The 19,019-nt window shown below is 43.1% G+C and overlaps 1 protein-coding gene across 2 annotated transcripts in view; it reads right to left on the bottom strand.

The window, feature by feature from the left end:
* Positions 1 to 19,019, bottom strand: part of pde10a (phosphodiesterase 10A) — a 31,796-nt gene that overhangs the window by 8,757 nt on the left and 4,020 nt on the right. Inside the window, exons 2-11 of one of the 2 annotated variants that reach the window (XM_084020990.1) lie at positions 14,577 to 14,708; positions 5,504 to 5,532; positions 4,411 to 4,534; positions 3,487 to 3,536; positions 3,221 to 3,361; positions 2,810 to 2,965; positions 1,814 to 1,864; positions 1,237 to 1,295; positions 953 to 1,004; positions 302 to 444 (exon numbers count right to left, since the gene is read on the bottom strand). In XM_084020990.1, coding sequence (XP_083877116.1) covers positions 302 to 444; positions 953 to 1,004; positions 1,237 to 1,295; positions 1,814 to 1,864; positions 2,810 to 2,965; positions 3,221 to 3,361; positions 3,487 to 3,536; positions 4,411 to 4,534; positions 5,504 to 5,532; positions 14,577 to 14,708 — 937 coding nt within the window. The remainder of the gene's footprint in view (positions 1 to 301; positions 445 to 952; positions 1,005 to 1,236; positions 1,296 to 1,813; positions 1,865 to 2,809; positions 2,966 to 3,220; positions 3,362 to 3,486; positions 3,537 to 4,410; positions 4,535 to 5,503; positions 5,533 to 14,576; positions 14,709 to 19,019) is intronic. The other variant, XM_084020991.1, reaches the window with a different exon arrangement.

The raw sequence follows: 19,019 nt of genomic DNA, 5'->3' as shown, positions 1-19,019 counted from the left end.
TATATATGGTATAAAATAAAAGAGTTTAGATTATTCTTTTAGTGGAGTACTTTGTCACAAGAGGACCTTGTTTACTGAACACTAGTGTGAACATGTCTTCTAAGGGCAGGAAACACACTTTTGGATGTTTGGAGACAACAAAAAAAAAATCCTGTTCTACTCCTTCAAAATAAAATATTCAAAGAAAATCTGTATGAAGTGAAAACTGAGACGTATATCAAAGAAGAACAAAGACACTTTCAAAATCACATGAGCATACTTGTTTAACACACCGTGAGTGAAAAGGGTAAATCTTACACACCTAATTTCTTTGGTTTTCCTAAAGACAGGTTTGCCTTCTTTCTCCTCCCCAATATCAAACAGGTCAGAGTACAGTTCTTTGTTGTTGTGATCTACCTGGAAGAGTGCGCATCGGTCCGCATTCACCAGGTTTTTTGCATATATCTGTAAAACAACAGGAACATATCGTTATTATCAACAAAAAAACCCTCATTCAACTTAATCAAATCAGATACATTATTGCAGTTTTAATTGTTTCTTCTAAAAAAAACACAAACTACAGGTGATTCCAATCAATTTCACTGTTTGAACCAGATGACTCTAATGACCCGAGATGACACCACAGTCACAAGGGAATACAAACAGACAGAACGGTGGCTTTCAGTAGATAAACATGAAAATCATGTCTCACACCCAGTTTCTATTTGTTTTAAAATATTCCATTTTAAGGTTGAGCCAAACGTGTATTTACTGTGTCTATATATCTATTATAACAACGTATTATGAGAAGTAGTATTACTACCATTATCACACATGGTGTTAGCAGGTATATAGATGGCCCTTTGTGCAGGATTACTACTGTTTAAAACACACAGAACTCAACGCACACTCCCAGGACGCGTCGCCTTGACGACAATGTGAATAAACACGTACTTGCTGAAATCACACTCACCATTATATGTTCAAGTAGAGAATCTATTGCCACAATGTTATCAAAGTATGTTCTGTGCGAAAAGAAAGACATTGAGATGTTGACGAATGGGAAGCTCTAATGACGTTCACAATCAAGACACGAGAGCTACGCTGCTTAAAATGCAGCCATTTTTTATTTCTATTATGTGAGCAAAAGGTTGTATTTAACATTTGGCCTGACATGAAAAACATATATTAAATTAGTTAAAGTGACTAAAATAAAAAACATTGTGTGAAGACACTTTAAATATGTGTGGCTCTTACTTTGACACATCTAGTAGGAAGTCGTTGAGCTCAGTCTGTTTGGCGAGTCCTCTGCACACCTATAAACAAAAAAACAAACAAAAGGAAGAAGAGGAATAGATGGTGACCCGGCACCCAGACGTGTCGCACTAAAGCAGCTACAACATGCCGCGTGTACTGTCAACAAGCAGACTTGCTGTCTACACACTTGCCTGTGGGCCACCTTCATGACTTTCAGTTAACAACACAGTGCTTTTTGCTGTTTTCGCTAAAGTGTGCTGCAGCGCCGCAGCGCTCACTGAGGCTCGGAGGTCCACTGTGGCCGGCGCTGCAGTGGGACGCTGCTTCTCTGAGGTGTTATGCTATGGGTTCGTATAAAAACAGCACGCCGGCGTAATGACGTCCCCGGGGAGCTGTTTGTTGAATCTACGGCTTAGTTGATTGGACTGGGCCCAGTGACAGCCCAGTTCCTGTACACAGTGGATTTCCCCATTAAAAAACACCCGTCGCAGAACCAGAACAAACAAAGTCATCATAATAAGCGGCATGGCTGGGTTTCACCTGGTCTCCCACACAGGTGTTTAGTGAAAAAGCTCACCTGTACTTGATGAATGGCAACTGATGCCCACGCTAAATTAGCTGTCGCAACCTGTAAGAGAAAGTGAAGATTATCTCCAGAGAACTGCAGGAGCGAGGGGGGAAAAAAACAAGGTTTAATCGATTCTTATGACACTTCCTCGTTTGTAAATTTCAACATAATTAATCTGTTCTGCACACGCTTGTCTCATAACCATAGAACAGCCAGTGTAGTTCACTGCTTCCACTCTGGGGACACAGACACCTGTAACGCTGCTGAGTCTGCAAAACGGAACAGATGTTTTCGTGTGAAATGTGGGGTCAAATGACGAGGTGTGATGTGACGGGATTGCTCGGATGTGTCAAACCCACAGAGAATTATTACGTGGCTATGCAGAGAGTTTTAACGTTTTTCAGGTTTTTGGGTTTCACGCCCTGCAACGACCACGTTTTCCCTGCAGCTGTTTAATCAGCTGATAAACACACTGCCCAGCACCCAATACCAGTTAGCGGAGTTAGCCTAGACACAACTTGTAAATGAATATTCATTCTGTCAGCAACTGTCGGCTTTCACATGAGTCATATCAACTTAAAAAGGTCACGATATGTCAGTGCCAAAAAATCAATAAAATGAAATCGACTGATGCATTTGAATAGAATTAAATATGTCACAATGTTTTCTCAAGACACTTAAACCCAATGTATTCTATTTATTATTTAAACTAATTTACAAGAATTCTAAAAGATGTTTTTAAATGCAATTTTAAATATGCTGTCAAGATGCTTTCGTTTATGGAAAGTGACTACATTTTGCTTCAGCAACCTTTAATTTTACTGAATGTATTTCATTAGCAACTAGTAGAAAGTGACAAAAATACAGTGTTAAGTATTTTCCACAAATCTAATAGAGATCTTGCACAGACCCAGATTAAGGTGAATACCAGGCTAACTGTCGTTCTGTGAGCCTTGCTCGCTCCAGCCTCCCACTCTTGGTGTGTTTTGTCTGGGTCAGACTGACCTCCTGGTGACTGAGGTTGAAGGGCTCCTTGCCCCACTGCCGGTGCAGCTCCAGGATGGCAATGAGGTCCCCGATGGCAGTGATTATGGGTAGGCACAGGACAGAGTGAACATGGATCCCTGAGTCCTGCCCTGTGCCGTCGGGGAAGCGATCATCCTGCAACACACAGGTGAGCGAAGGTCATTCTCACCTCAAGTGCACTGGAGGGTTTTTTTGCAAAAGATGGAGATGACGAAGACGACACGTTGTAACAGTTGCCTCTCTGCAGAAAACTCTAAATTCAAAGTATTTTATTGTTTGCTTGAAGGTCATTAAATCATCATTTAATGAAACATATAACACAACATCGCTGCTACGCAGTGAAATGATTGCTACCATGTGTAAATATGTATTGAAAAAAAACAGCCTCACCCCCCTGATGTCCTCTACTAGCAGTGTTTTGTGAGTCTTGGCAACATGAGCGGCAATGGTTGTCCCAAATGCGATGGGGCCGGAGGGGATGAGGCTTGGAGGGCCATCCTTGGCCCCCGTTGGAGTGAACAAACATAAACTCTAATGAGAAGCATAGACGAGAACAGAGAGGGGGGGGGAAACAGAAATGGCGGGAAAAATCAAATTACACGAACACAAACGCATTAGCGTGTAAAATGTATTCATTAAATGTCCTCTGTACTTACATTGTTGCATTCTCCCAAGAAGTAAAGTGCAAATCCATCAGCTTTTGTCGCTATAGAAATAAGAAAAACACATGTCATGTGTGTTAACGTTCTTTAAATACAGTAATAATAATAATATGTTTATTTGATATAGCACTTTTTACAGACACAAAGTGCTTCTCATGATAGAAATTGTTGAAATAAGAGCCAAACACTAAAATGAGCAAGAAAAAAATAAATACGACTGGAAATAAATGTAAAAAAATGCAGTCAGACAGTCCAATTTTTATTTATTGTCAATTAAATCATCATCATCACACTTAATCTTTGTTCAAATAATACAATACACATGGCCGAAAGGGAAAGCGGGAGAAGCCAAAGCTTATCTAGTCCCGCCCCCATTATATATCCCCAATATCACCAGTGTGTTACATTCTCTCATATAGATGTAATAAACCTGAGAGGAAAAGTGTGATTACGATGTCATAACAATGTCCCACATAACTACAAGGGCACTCTGACCGAGGGCTCCGACTGCATCCAGTTCATCTCATTCCCAGTCCTCCCTTCCAGTCCCATTGCACTCATATATAGGTCGTGTTATCACACAATGAGACTGGAGGAGCATCAGTGAATACACGGACGATCAAGAAGTTAATGAGTAGTGTGGTTTGGGTGAAATTATTTCTTTCACACGCCGATGTATTTATAAAATGAAATCGTGAAAACACGTCGACCAATATCGAATTACTGAATGCTTCTGAAGAATGTATTTATTCTGAAGATGATACAAATTTCTCTAATTTGATTTGACAACACTCTGGCAAATCCCACTCCTCCTGTTAAAAAACAAATTTTCTGCAAATGGAATCAGCAGAAAAAGTGAGCATTCGATAGCTTTTCTAACGGGGAAGATGCTCGACGGCACCGATGTGACTCCGGTACCTGTTTTGATGATGTTGCACAACTCATAGAGCAGGAGTTTGTTGTCTCCTCCAGTGTCCAGACGCTGCTCCATGTAGCTGTTGAGTTCGTACACCACACCCTGCATATTTGTGTCCTGGTACTGTTGGGACACAAGACAAACAAAAGAAAATGCAACTCCACTGCTTTGCATGAACACCGACAAAAGAAAAAAAACAAAAACGCGACAACCTGCAATCTGTGCTGCAGCCGGCCTCGCGTAGCTGCAGCGGCTAGCCACCAACTCAAACGGGAGTCTCTGAGTTCATTTTTCCCTCTGAAAGATTTCCTCGCCCATTCACAAAGACGGAGCCATTCATCACCATCCCACCCACACTCCCCCTATACTGCTGCATCCTAGCCCAGGGATCCCCTGCAGTCCCGGGAGGGGGCCACCGGAGCCCCACAGCTCTGATTAAAGCCCTGGCAAGCTCCGCTGCTCAGCCTCAGCTTAAAAAGTGCGGTTATGTAAGAGGCGGACCTCCTGCCTTGTGCAGGGCCAGAGAGCCGTCTATTTCTGCGCCTGCAGAAAGGGTGAGGGCAGGACGACGTACTAGAAAGCACCCCCCTACGGGACGCCTTCTATCCTCCCACATCCTGTTTGCACAGACGTATGGATGACGCACTGGGAGGTCGAGCAGCCCTCGTTTTGGGTTTTTTTTTCTCCCCTGTATGTGAAGTCCCTTCTACCCAGCTCCGGGGCCCTGCTGTGGGCGCTGACACCCGACCTCCTGGGGGGCAACGTGGTGTCAGGATGACAAAAGGTGTGAGCGGCTACTCTTTCCCATAACTTCCTTCCAAAAGTCAAAGAAAATAAGCACAAACGACAAACCAAGTTTGTCAAAGAGCATCGTCAATCTGCATCTTAATTAAACACGCCAGGAAACATTTCTGTCGCAGTTAGTTGAAGGACAGCATTCGAGTTCTGCGAGTTCTTGAATTAGTTCAGAACTCAATTAGTCACTAAGGTTAGCGGTGGGAATTGAGGGCAAGAGAAAGTAATACAATATCTACAGTGTGTGAGGCCATAAAGAGAGGCTTCATGTGCCTCGTCACATAAATATGTACAACCTACCCTGCTGACTTCTTTAGCTGATGTGTCATCTGTAAAGAGAAAGATCACAATGTTAAAATACAACTCGAAACAAAGCTAGGATTGTGTTTTCATGATCAGATCTGATAATATTAACAGGCGGGGAAAACATGAAGAATGACCATGATGGACTTGTTGCTGTGCCGTTGTGGCTTAGCTGGCTCTGCGGGGTTTTAAAGGATGTGCTCGCTTAAAGAGGAAAAACGACGTACGTTTGGAGAGACTGAATCAAATATTTCCTTATAATAACACTCATTTTTACTGTGCTATTTATCTGTTCATATTTCCATAACATTTTGATGATTTCTCACCCCCCCATCTTTGAAAAAAGATGTAATTGTACATAAAAAATATATATTTTATTGATCTGTGAAGCATTTGGATTGCCTGAAAGGTGCTACACCAATAAAGTTGCCTTTCCTTCTGAAAGCATTAATTCATAGGCAATAAAATTCATCATTGCAGTATTCAATATACTCAGGAATTCTGGTCTGGTATGAACATTAGCTCCTGTTGGCCAATATTACCATACTTTTGATAGATATTGCAGAGTCTCTCCGTAGACCTGGACTCTTCTACCTGTTGCTTCACTATGTTGTTCATTAACAATGCATTGTGGTTCTGCTTTACTTAATATTGGCCAACAAATAGGATTATTATGTGTGTTAATAAGTTAGTGAAGAAAGTGAGTTGCCAAGTCTATGCAAATAGGCAATCACTGCAGGAAAAAAGGGGGTCTTCATGCACAATCAACTTTGCCTGCATTAAAAAATCTGAAGAGCAACAGAGAAATGCGGCCCCGGCTGTTTGAAGGTCGGCTGGAGACTCTGCACAAAAGGCACACCACCAAGTAAGCAAAACCATATGCTGTCCTCGCCACAGCAGTGGGGTGAATGGTAAACGATGCAGCGTGTAATGCATTAATATAGATTAGCCATAAATTATGGATGAATATTTCATCCGCTCTCGATGCGGGGAGACATTCGCTTAAATGATGTTCCTTTTAAAAACAGAATTAAGAGAGGTATTAATCTAACATGACAAGTGTAAAATGTTGTGGGCTCGAGTGCAAAAATTCCTGATGTGATTTCAGGCTGCTGGAGAGAAAGCAGACATACGACTATTGTCTTTGGACTCTGAAGTTTGTGATAATAATGAAGGCAGCGGCCAATTGCAACAGTTTCTGGACTCATAGTCTGGGAGCGCTACTTCGGGATGAAAATAAAAAGCCATTCACACAGCTCAGGGGTTCTTCATCGCACACGGGGTCAGCAGCACACAAGAACAGTGACTGCTCTGATCTCTTTGGTAACGTTTCATGTGATCAAACCAAGCTTTTTTTTTTTATATAAACCTCTACTGAAGTGCTGACTTGAGCTGGTCCTCTTTTTTCAAACAGACCCACCGACATGTGAAGGAAGAAATGACAGCCAGCTACACTGTTTGTTGTTTTAAACATTCCTCCACTATGCCATGAGTTTCCTAACTTAGCCATGAGAGCTATTTTAGAGTGAACCCCCGGCCGGGCGTGACGTCAATCAGAGGACAGAGAGCTGCACTTGAAAAGACTTCAAACGCCTTTGGAGAGAGAAAAAAAAATGGAGAAATACAGACAGAATCCTTTTTTTTATAATTACTTTTTGGGGCCAGGAATATTCGGACGTGACCCTTTTCAAGGACAACGTTTAGACAGAAAGCCTATTACCTGCTAACAGTAGGCTACATATATAAGCACCCATGGTGACACGTCATTGATTGGATATTGGAAAATGTTGTGAAAAATGACAAAAAACAACCTAAACATACTCTAACCTTTAAGTCGATACATGACCTGAATGTAACCGTAGACGCCATGTAGTGAACAGGAATGACAAATTACAGCTGCTGCATTTCGCTCACTTTAATTGCTTAACTTTGTCGTATAAATTCAAAGTTTATGCTCAGTGCATCAGAGTCTGTGGTGTGTTTGAGTTTGATGGCAGAATGTGCAGACCCCTGGGTAACGGCAAGCCCTCAGCCGTATGAAAGTATTTCCCCCTCAAAGACCTGAACTCTCAGGTTTTAGAGTCTCCAAAACCAAATGGAAGCAGGAACCCAACCGCTCAGGTCAACAGGTGATGCAGAAAATAAAAATTATTATTGCAATATGTTGTACTGTCTGCACACAAATACAACACATCATATCAGAATTAATGATTCCACAAAAATGCTACGAAATTGGTCTGATCTAATGCATCTAATATGCACTTTTTACTATTTTTTAATGCATTTTTTTTCATTTTAGATCTATCTATCTATCTATCTATCTATCTATCTATCTATCTATCTATCTATCTATCTATCTATCTATCTATCTATCTATCTATCTATCTATCTTTCTTTCTTTCTTTCTTTCTATCTATCTATCTATCTATCTATATTGCGTTTAACTTGAGTTTTATTGTTAACATCCTTTCTTCCCTTATTCATCCCCAAAAATCCTATATTGGACACATGTGTCCCCGAGGTATTCCCTCTGCCAGGGCGTTGGGTGTTGGGTTCCCCCCCAAATGCTCAAGGTCTCTCCTGGAGGAATGACTTGCCAGCCACTGTTTGCGGTGTTGCAGGTCCAATTACAGTCTGGCAAACCACCTCTACCTGTTGCCGTCCCAGAGGAACCCACGGGCTGAGCGCTGAGCGCCGTGTCCGCACACTGATAATGTCTAAGGAGCCAATAAGTGACGGGAAGCGGTTGCACTTTGCAGGCTATATAACCTGCGAGGTGAAACGCAGAAATGCCTGGGAACCACCGACTGCCTGCTTGGACCAGTTCCTGCTTGGACCAGCTCCAGCCGGTTTCTTTAAAGTAAGCAGGCGGAGTCACGCACACATTCAGCAGGTGCAGGTCCCGGGTGGCTCTCATATTTCTGGTTTTCCTAGAAACCAGAGACTAGCTCCGATACACCGTATTGTATGTGAGGCTTTGCTCCCGTTTCTGAAGAAAATTGGGCAAGAAAAGGTACTTTTATGCATATAACATAAAATAGGCTCCAAACTGACAATTTGCTTGTCCGGTTTTGCAACAATAACATCTTGGTTTCATCAGGTGTGTGTCAGGGGGATTCACCTTAATGAGACAGCCACGCCTGGGGCTGAGAGAAACGGCATGTGTACAGGTGTGTGTGTGTGTGTTTTATCACCATGCGATGGTCAGCCACCAGCACGGGGACGGAGGCCAGCAGCCCGCTCTAATGCCATCCCATATTTTCAGGAAACCTGCAGTTGCTTTGAGTAAACACAGGAGGAGAGGGCTGACATGTTCTTCGAAAATCTACTGCCCTGAAAGCAGCAGAGTCTGAACCGGACCAGGTCTGACTGGGAGTCAGGTGTCAGCTTTAGTTGTATCAGCTGTAGATATGTGTCTGCCTTTTAACCAAGTTTAGCCGATAAGGCTCCTTTGAAGATTTGATAAGGAACTGTAGCGTACTGTACGTCCCGATTCTGTTTATTGCCTGCAATACATTACATGTTAAGGATAACAACTTGAACGTCTGAGTGGTTATTGTAGTAAATCACTAATCTGCTGTTTTGCAAACAATTCGGGTTGTTTTTTAATGGAGTTCATATCAAGTTTTTTTTTTATATTTCTATTTTCACAGAATGTCCTGTTGCGGTACAACGGCTGTTCTCAACTAATTTGCACATATTGATTCCATGGTGTGCAATAAAAGCTTTTGCGTCAGTGTGGGACATGTGTGCAGCAGACGAAAAACAAACAAACACAGTGCCCTCATTAGTTGTTGCAGATTTCTGTGAGGGTTCAAACAATAAAGTCGTCACAGGCTCGGCAGAGACTGCGACGAGGAGCCGAGCAGGCCCCCATTTAGAAATTCAGGACAAACTGTCACAAAGAATCTTCCTTGATTAAAGAAGAATCGTAGAATCTTTTGAACGGATTTATACTCTTTTTTTTTTCGCTTAATCAGTCTGACACATTGTTTCCATTGCAAATCGCTTTTGTACGTCAGAATAAAAGATTATATGAAAACATCCAAATGTTGCTCACGGTTGATTTGGGGTGTTTATGACGCTGCTTCCTGAGCGGTGGAGCGATTTCTCCTACAGTGTTGTGAAGAAACTAGAAACTGGAAACATTTACATCTTTTATGTAAGAAAAAAGACTGACGTCCGACTTAAAAGGTGCTAAAAACAACATCGGGAGCGTTCCTATTCCCTCTCAACGTGGCGACAGCTGATCCGGCGGCTTGCAGCTAACAGTGCTTACAGCGCTAACAGCACACAATAGGCCGAAAGTGCTGACGGAGCCGAACAGCGTTTACCTGAGGGGGAACCAGAGGATGGCTGCTATGCTTCTTCGACAACGTTATCAGTGACAAGCCTGCAGTTCACATGAGCACAAAGGCCTCTGGTAAACTGTTTGATGAGACATCATGAGATATGATTTGCAGAAGGACCCAGAACAGATCAGCAGGCCTCCCCCCCCCCCCCCTCAGTCAGCTGGGTCTAATGTGCACCATACTTGATGGGCGCTTTATTGATCTGGCAGCAGAGATACATAGCCTGCCACAGGTCGGCCGGCTAGCAGAGACTCAGCGGTCAACATGCGTCGATAAAGTGGCCGTCCAGGATGTGCAGCTGCCACAAGCAGCTCCCAGATCCCAGTTTACTGGTCCTCCACTTCCTTTTTTTACAGCTTATGTTCATTCTCTCCTTCAACAGTTCTTCCTGATTCAATATTTAATAATAGTAAATTTGGGACAATTATCAAAAACTTTGAGGAAGATATTTTTTTGGCACAACCTTTCGGCAAATGTTTTTTTCCCACAGTTTTTAAACAGCCTCCAGTCAGGGCTGTGCAGGAGGGCCTCCTCCTCCCTCCTCCCTCCTGATAGAAAGCCCTGCAGGTAAGACGTCTCTCTTATCACAGAGCTTCTGCTACACAAGCACATCTTTGTCTGCCCAAACACATCTGAGAAACAGCATCAGCTGCTTCACAGCTCGCCCCAAACTGTTGCCCTCTGGAGCCCAGGACAGAAAGGCCCGAGACTCACTCTGGCTTCTTCCAACAAAGTCCTCTGTTACTAATCAGATCGGGGGTCAGAAATGTCAGTGATATAACTGAAGAGTTGATTCATCAAAAACAATGTTTGATCATTTTCCAAATCTAGTCCGTTTGCTGCCTCTCAAATGTGAGTGTTTGCTACTTTCCCTATGATAAAAAAAAAAAGGACGGCTCGTTAAGTATGAAACTCTAAATTTTCACTATTTTTGGATATTTTATCAATCGAAATACTAATTAACACATAGATCTGCAATGCAATAATTGTGGGCTGCAGTTCTAGTTTAGATGCATCTAATTTTGATGGCATTGTATCTCACATTTAGGGAATGAGGACATATCTGATGAGAAAATGAATGGCGCGAGCAGACGCAGAACATATGCACCGTGTGTGTGTGTGTGTGTGTGTGTGTGTGCAGCATACGGTTTGGGTTTTATTAATTACCCAATGACAGCGTGTGATGTGAAGTGAACATTGCCGGTGGGACGTTGGTCAAGAGAAGTGTGATGGTCAAATGACATCGGGGATTCTGGGAGATCGTGTTCAGTAAAAGGCTGCTGGGCGATCCGCTCTGTAACACACCGACGCGGAACTCGGAAGCCTAATCTCGACGCGTAAAAACAACTGTACGAAACAATAAAGTAATAAACTCTTATGAGGAGGCAAATGTGTAATATTTCCTTATAGCTGATTTGACGTGAGTGCAAATGTGAAGGCCTTTTCTGTAATCACTGGCTCACACACGCACACACACACACACACACACACACACACACACACACACACACACACACACACGTACAAAAAGTGATTTATGTAATCCAATGCAGCCCATCACATGATAAGTGAGAACGGGACAGGCTGCAGGGACTGCTTCCAGGAAGCCGTGGTTATCTCAGTGATGATCACATGATGACAGGTCCTGCTGCCGTCGCACTCATAAAGAATCGATCTGATCGCTAAACAAGTGTCACGGCAAAAAAAAAACTACATCGAAGTGCGTCTTTAGAATTAATGAGCTACTTCAAATAAACAGTGATTCTCAAAGTGGGGTCCGTAACACTGTCTGTATAAAAGTGTGCTGTATCATTAAAAAGCGCATATCTACAGATTTGCGCCAATAAAACAAGCACACTGTGTCCATTACTCCCACCATGTTAGCTTTGGGCCAATAGAAACCCTAATATGGAGCAATAAGTTAATTAATTTCAAGATGAAGCACTTACTGAAAGTCATCTTTAGACTGTTAGGTTTAAAGGTCTGGATTTATTAGGACTATGCCTTTGCTGCTGTTCATTTTTTTAAGAGAACCTCCCTGCTTCAAAGCAAGCAAAGTAATGTGTCAAATAAATCTACAGGTCAGATTCCAGCCAAGATCCCAACACCGTGACCTTTTGACCTGTGTGACCAACCAGAACATTTAAAAAGTGCTTCTGTTCATTTGACAGGATACAGCCACCGAGAGGCCTTGACAGTCGTGTCACGGAAGTGATGTCACTGATGTGATGTCACTGATGTGATGTAAAGATCAACTGAGAGAGACCTGGGACATAATAGGACATAATATTAAAAAATCACTGTTAAAGAAGTAGTGGTAGAAGTAGTAGTAGTTGTGCAAGTAGTAGTAGTAGTAATAGTAGTAGTTGTAGAAGTAGTAGTAGTAGTAATAGAAATAGTTGTCGAAGTAGTAGTAGTAGTAATAGTAATAGTTGTAGAAGTAGTAGTATTAGTAGTAGTAGAAGTAGTAGTGGTAGTAGTAATAGTAGTAGTTGTAGAAGTGGTAGTGGTAGTAGTAATAGTAGTAGTAGTGGTAGTAGTAATAGTAGTAGTTGTAGAAGTAGTAGTGCTAGTAGTAATAGTAGTAGTAATAGTAGTAGTTGTAGAAGTAGTAGTGGTAGTAGTAATAGTAGTAGTTGTAGAAGTAGTAGTGCTAGTAGTAATAATAGTAGTAATAGTAGTAGTTGTAGAAGTAGTAGTGCTAGTAGTCTTAGTAGTAGTTGTAGAACTAGTAGTGGTAGTAGTAGTAGTAGTAGTAGTAGTAGTAGTAGTAGTTGTAGGGGTGGTGGAGAGTAAAAATTGATGCAGCGTATTTTCTATTCCATGCATTCTTTTTCCTCGTTAAAACCTGGTGCCTACATTACCCACAATGCTCCTCAAGTGCCGCCTAATAGCTAGTAGTGGCCTAAAGTGGCCTCGAGCAGAGAGGGAGCAGGCAAGCTCAACCTCAACACCCCCAGATTTAACTAATTAGATGAATCGATGCTGACATGATGTGAGGTCATTTATTATAATAACACAACATATTGTAATATAATAATATAATACATGTATGTCAAATACTTTTACATGTTACACATTAATATTAGCTCCATCAGCCAGTCACTGAAAGCAAAAGTCTAGATGCATATTCCCACAACTACTTATGACCGACATGAAATTAAATTAAAATAAATTAAAGTCTTTGCCCTTCATGAGAAGTAGCGTGACGCAGTTGGTTAAATTTGACAAATTCTGTTCCCAACTAGTTGCACCAGTGGTGGAGCCGTTCATGTTACCATGGCAAAAGCTGCAGGACGTCTCTGTCTCTGTCTCTGCATAACAATCTTGTTTAACAACTGTGTTTCCTCATCCAACAAGTGGATGCTACACCTCCAGTCTCTGCACCCAGGGGACCAGCGATACAGTTAGATAACAGCTTTTCAACCTTCCTGCCAGTGCTGAGCGTGCATTTCCCAACAACACGAGAACTGAAACATGAAACCTGCTAAAAGCATGTAATCCATCACAATGAACGCCATGTCTGCTTTTGTCTGTTGTCAAAAAAAACCTATGTTACGGCTGTGCATTGACGCAGCGCAGACTTTTCAAATCAGTCGCACGACGGTGAACTTTGACTTTGGGCTGATCTGACTCGAGCAAGGTCCAAGTCCCTGCAAGCTGATTTTCCTACCGTACCGAAATGCTAAATCACGCTTTCAAAAAACAAACATGCAATTTGTAGTAAACAAGCATGGGAAAACTGGAGCTATCAATTAAGAGCTGAACTCGACCTTTGGATGGAGTTAATTCAGTTCTCAACTCACGTGACACAAAAAGCTGAAATAGGCCTTTCTGCTCTGCGACGGGAGTTTTGTGAATCAGCGTTCTGCTTTGCATGGGCTTCGTCTGCTCTGACCTGAACTACGTGGGTGAGATTAGCTAGGTGGCGCCAGCCAGAATGATTAACATGAGGTCCTCTATTACATAGCGTACAGGAAACGGTTTCAAATGCAGGCTCAGACTTGAGAAATCAACGTCTGTAGACTTCATGTAGAAAGCAGCTCCAAAATGTGACAAATGCATCCTCCGCTAGTCCCCCCCCCTTCACTTCAACACACCCTGAGCCAACCCCCCCACCACCACCACCACCATGCATACACCTCCCCTTGGCCCCCTTCAGCCGGCTGCATGTCTCTGGAGGTCGCCTCTGACGTCAGCAGCTCGACTGGGCAGAGTGCCAGCCCTGTGGGCCCTTGATGGATGCGGATGGTCTGAGAAACAGTCGGCTGTGTGCGGAGCGCACGGAACAGACTCGACTCGGCCCGCTCAAACACATCTAATGACCCGTAAACACCCGACAGGCCCGTTCCCTCTGCCTTTCTTCTGTCTATCACACACACACTGACGATTAAAGGAGACACGAGTGAAGATGAAGGATTCGTACGGCGAACGGCCCGGGAAAATAAATGCAAACCCAAAGGAGAAGCATTTTAGTTTTTCTGTGCGATGGAAGTAAACAGCCTGGATTTTTCATTGACCGGTCGGGAACTCGAACGGGATTATGGGGAGCTAAAAAACGAAAGCAAAAAAATATCACACAAATTACAACTCTGCGTCAATATCCTGGAATCCGCTGATCCAATCATTATGTCACAGTGATCTAGAGAGCTGCAGCATGTGTGCGTGTGTTGCCATGTTGGTCCCTGCTGCGTGTGAGTGTGTGTGTGTGTGTATACCTGCAGGCCTGCTGCTGGTCTTCTTCTTCAGCCATCTGTCCAACGTCTCTGCGCTCACACTCTCCAACACGAAGTCGTCCAGCATCTGTGGGTGCAGCGAGAGGTAGGCCTTCACTTTCTCATCTGTCAAGCCTGGAAAACACAGAAATGTTGGATTTTTAGCTGTTGCTGTACACAGTTTTATTTACGACGAACAATTCTGCACAAAATAATGGAAATGCTAGAAAAGAATGGAGGAGAGGAATATGATATATAAGGAAGCATCATATGAGTTGCTGCCAAAGGTGCTCAAACAGTCACCCAAACAAATGCACAGGCTGGAAACGGCCGAAGGTCATTTATTTCCTCCCCGTGAGGTAAGAGCGGCAGCAGCGTCTATGTTCCAGCTAAAGCTGTCAGATAGCCCGGCTAGCTCACTTATGTTTACTGTAAAGCTGTGTCTCCAGGGATAGGAGCCCCCAACAGAGGCAGCAGGATAAAGGAGGACTCGATTGTGCTTAATAGGCAATTAGGTTCTTGAGAGCTCGCTAAGTGCTGCTGTTTACTGTCTTTGTTGTCAGGGAGAAAAAAAAAGCCATTTGCCAGACCATCGTTGAGGGAAAGTTGTTTTTAATACACCCCGCTGGCGTCTGCGAGGCCATCGTGATGCGCTGGGAAACCATCATGTTCAGGTCACTCACGCAAATGGGAGTGTGCGTCGAAAAAAAAAAACAAAGCCTTCTGTCTGAATTCAGCCGTGGGACGTGATCGTGATCATGAGACTGCGGACTCGTCATGAAACGCAACCGAATATAATAATTCCTGGAGATGAAAAAAAACACACAAAAAACCCTACAGCCGGACTGAATTTACATTTTACGGTATGGCCACACAGTCACTATATCTGTTATCAGATAAGAGTAGAAAGCAGGCCGTTGTGTTCAGACAGCCCTGATGGGTAGGGTGGGGTGGAGGGAGCTTTCTCACGAGATGCCCTGTTATCAGCAGCATCTGTGCAGCCTCCCTTCAAGTATGAATCACAGGAGGACATGCAGCTGGAAGACAGGTGTTCTGCTGTCAGACACACACACAATCTGAAATCCTGCATGATATCAGCGTAGTGAAGGGCAACAGACTTGTGGACAGGAGAAGTGTACGCGGAGGGTGGCACAGACCTGGATGTGGAGCCAGACGACTAAATAAAACCAGATGCAGGAGTTCAGAAGCTGCAGGTAAAACTCCTGTATGTCTAATACAAAGTGTTTAAGACTTTTAATTCAGGAATGACTTCCAATTCTCCCTCTTTTTTTTTTTTTTTTGAGAATCAAAGTGCTCTTGATTCTGGTCAACAGAGCGAGCAGCTACCTCCAGCCTTTGATCTATTCTCCCGGAGCAAATAATTTGATCTCGAGTTGGGATCATCTGCTCTGTGTAGGTTGAGCAGGCTTTGTGGTAGAAGGCAAATAGGGAAACGGAGGTGGGGGTAAGTTTTTAGGGGGTGGAGGACGCTGCGGTCTGACGCTGTCCAGACACAAGACACAGATCTTCAGGAGCGGAACGCCTCACGAGACTCCTGGCCAGCTCTGACGCACATCGGCAGAATACAGCTTAATAAATCAGAAAGTTAAGGGGGGGGGGGGGGGGGGGGGGTGCTGCAGGAAGACACAGAGCTGAGTAAAATGGAAGCGCTGCAAAATACCCTTACGACTTTATCCTATCTGAAACAAAGGAGGCACTGTGATTAGTGACACAAAAATAAGAAATACAAACAAGGGGGCTGTATAAATTTATGAATACAGGTTTTGTGTTGCAAATTATTTAGCCATCATATGTGTGCACATGAACAGAAATAGTCAAATGTCCTATTTCCATGGGGCAAAAACAAATTGCAGTGCTTAGTGTTTTACAGTGGGAATAAAAATGCTTGCTAAATGGTGTTCTGTGTACATCCCTGTGCTTTAAAAGGACTCGCTTTGTTGCCTTGTTGGCAAAGAACTCATGCTTAACTTTTGCTTCGGCTGACAGACTTTTGTAAAGTACAGAAATATGGAATTATCATTATCAGGCCAATAATTGTTTTAAGGATTTCTATCTTCAACAAAATCGCATTATGTTGAAATCACCAAAAACCAACAATGCGTTCGTCTGCTTCCCGACCTCCAAACCCATTTGTTCCTCCAGAAGAAACAGATCTCAAAACAGGTTACAAAAATATGCCCTAAAAAAGCACATTTGTTGAGGACTATTTTCATTGTCAGGCTGCAGGAGAATTGCATACTTTTGGTATTTCACTGTATTTTTTAAGAAAAACATAGACTATCACCAGACGTTTTCTATAAAACTGTGTCATGATGATTCAACGTAATATAATATCGTGCTGCATTTACAGAAGGCCGTACACATGACAGGAAAGCCTTCAAGGGTCTACTTCCTCTAAAGCAAACGCAGGAGCGCTGATGAAATGATGGCGATTTTTTCCCTAAACATTCCTGCTGCTTTCTAACGACCTGACAGACTTTCCCTCTGATTCCTTTTGAAGTCTTTGGAGCCGCAGCTCAACCTAATGTGACCGCGGTGACACTCAGACCTGTGGGATATGCGTCAGTGTCCCCGGCCCGCGACTGTACGACGGCGAGGCAAAAAAAAAAAAAGGTGCAGCCAGATCTGTCCCACATGCTGTGGTCCAGAATGGTTAACCCCACTGGGAACCACATGTGCTCGCTCCATCAGGATAGAGAGACTGCTGTGGTCGAAGCAAACGCTCGGTTACTGGTTTGACCAGTCTTTTTTTTTTTTTTTACCTCAGTAGAATTTTCCTTCCCCCTGGGGCCAACGCTGCCAAAGACAATGACGTCATCGAGATAAGATAACACAATGTCTGACACGTCAAATGCGTAAACAGAATGCACAAATATAATAGGTCCAAATATTCACCACAGTTTAACATTTTCTTAATCTTGACCCAACTATCTACAACATTAAATCGTCTGTATATACCGTCGGCTGTGCAAAGACTGTGGCTAAAGGGTTAAAGGTCATTTAATTAAATTTGATTATGCTTAAACATCGGTGGAAGTAGTATTTAGATTCCGTACTTGGGTAAACGTATCATTATGTAAAAATATGCAGTTAAAATTCAAATCTGTCTGATGGTACACAAGTGAACACAATATATTTAAAGTAGCAAAAGACATCTTTGCAGAAAAATGTGGCATGTGATATGTTATCAGACATGGCATTGTTGGGTTAAGTTATAGATATATTATGTATTAATGATAAAGCAGCATTTTAATGTCATAAATGTAGTGGAAAATGTATAATATGTCCCTCAAATATGCAGTATAGCATAAAATAGAAATATTTTAAAATGTACTTTAATATTTAGCACCTGTCAAAATAAGAGCGCTCATTCAGATACATGTAAAGGCGGGATGCCGTCTGTCACGCAGCATGTTTGTGAGCGGTTGAAGACCAGTTGGCAGAGACTCGGGTGCCTGACTCAGACTCGGAGCTTCCTGTGTTAAAAACCGAAGCCTGAGTTCATGTTCAGGGATGTATTGTTGCATAACACTTATCTCGACTACAGCACACCACACCCTGGGACCGGGAGGGGGAGGCCAAACCAGTCACAGTCTGTCTGGGTCTCTGAGGTCTCACATCCAAGGCTCAGTATGGACACGCTCCCGTTTGAGAGCCGGGGCCCGGGATCTGTACTCTGTGTGTGTGTGTGTGTGTGCTATGGAATTACAGGCATCAAGCATGATATACGGCGCACGCTTTCAAAGTATTGGGACAAGCATCGGCGTTGAAACCCCATGCTGAGTCAGCTGTGGTGAGTCACAAGTCATAATAAAAACGGGTCAACATTTACCATTCACACACACAAGAGTATTTCTGACGCTTCATCTCCCACATTTATCGGAGCCTCCTTCACAGAAAAGGAAAAAGAAAAAATAAACCTCATTACTCTCCCCGAATCCACAAGTCTGTCCTTATTTTACAATTTACGTTTCGTTTGATTAAAGGCTCCCGAAGCTCCCTCATCCCTCGCCTCTCTGGTTTTCTATTTTGAACTCTGAATTCTAGAGATAACTTGTTGTTTAGTCTAGAAAACGGCAGAAACCGGAGCATCACTTTCAACCATCCAGTTGAACACCACCAGCGGTTGGGTGTGGTTACAGGTGCAACCCCGTCAGTGATGCTGGGTGGAGTGCGCCTGGTGGCGAGTGACTCATTTGAACGGTTTTGATGATGGATGATCAAATATGCGGTCTACAGTCAGCGACAAGAGAGGTGAGATCTCCGCCAGGTGTGTCTGCTGCTTAGTGTGATTGAGTGAATACAACCCACGATTGGCTTGAGCACGCACCCAACTGGCCAACCAAATTAGCCGTGGACAGACACAGATGTGCACACTCACTGATGCGTGCACACAAGCGACCGATTGCACGATCCTCATGGATC

The sequence above is a fragment of the Eutrigla gurnardus genome (genome assembly GCF_963514095.1).
Source record: "Eutrigla gurnardus genome assembly, chromosome: 11".
NCBI lineage: Eukaryota > Metazoa > Chordata > Actinopteri > Perciformes > Triglidae > Eutrigla > Eutrigla gurnardus.
The sequence above is the reverse complement of the archived record's forward strand: the minus strand, read 5'-3'. Positions and strand labels throughout refer to the sequence as shown.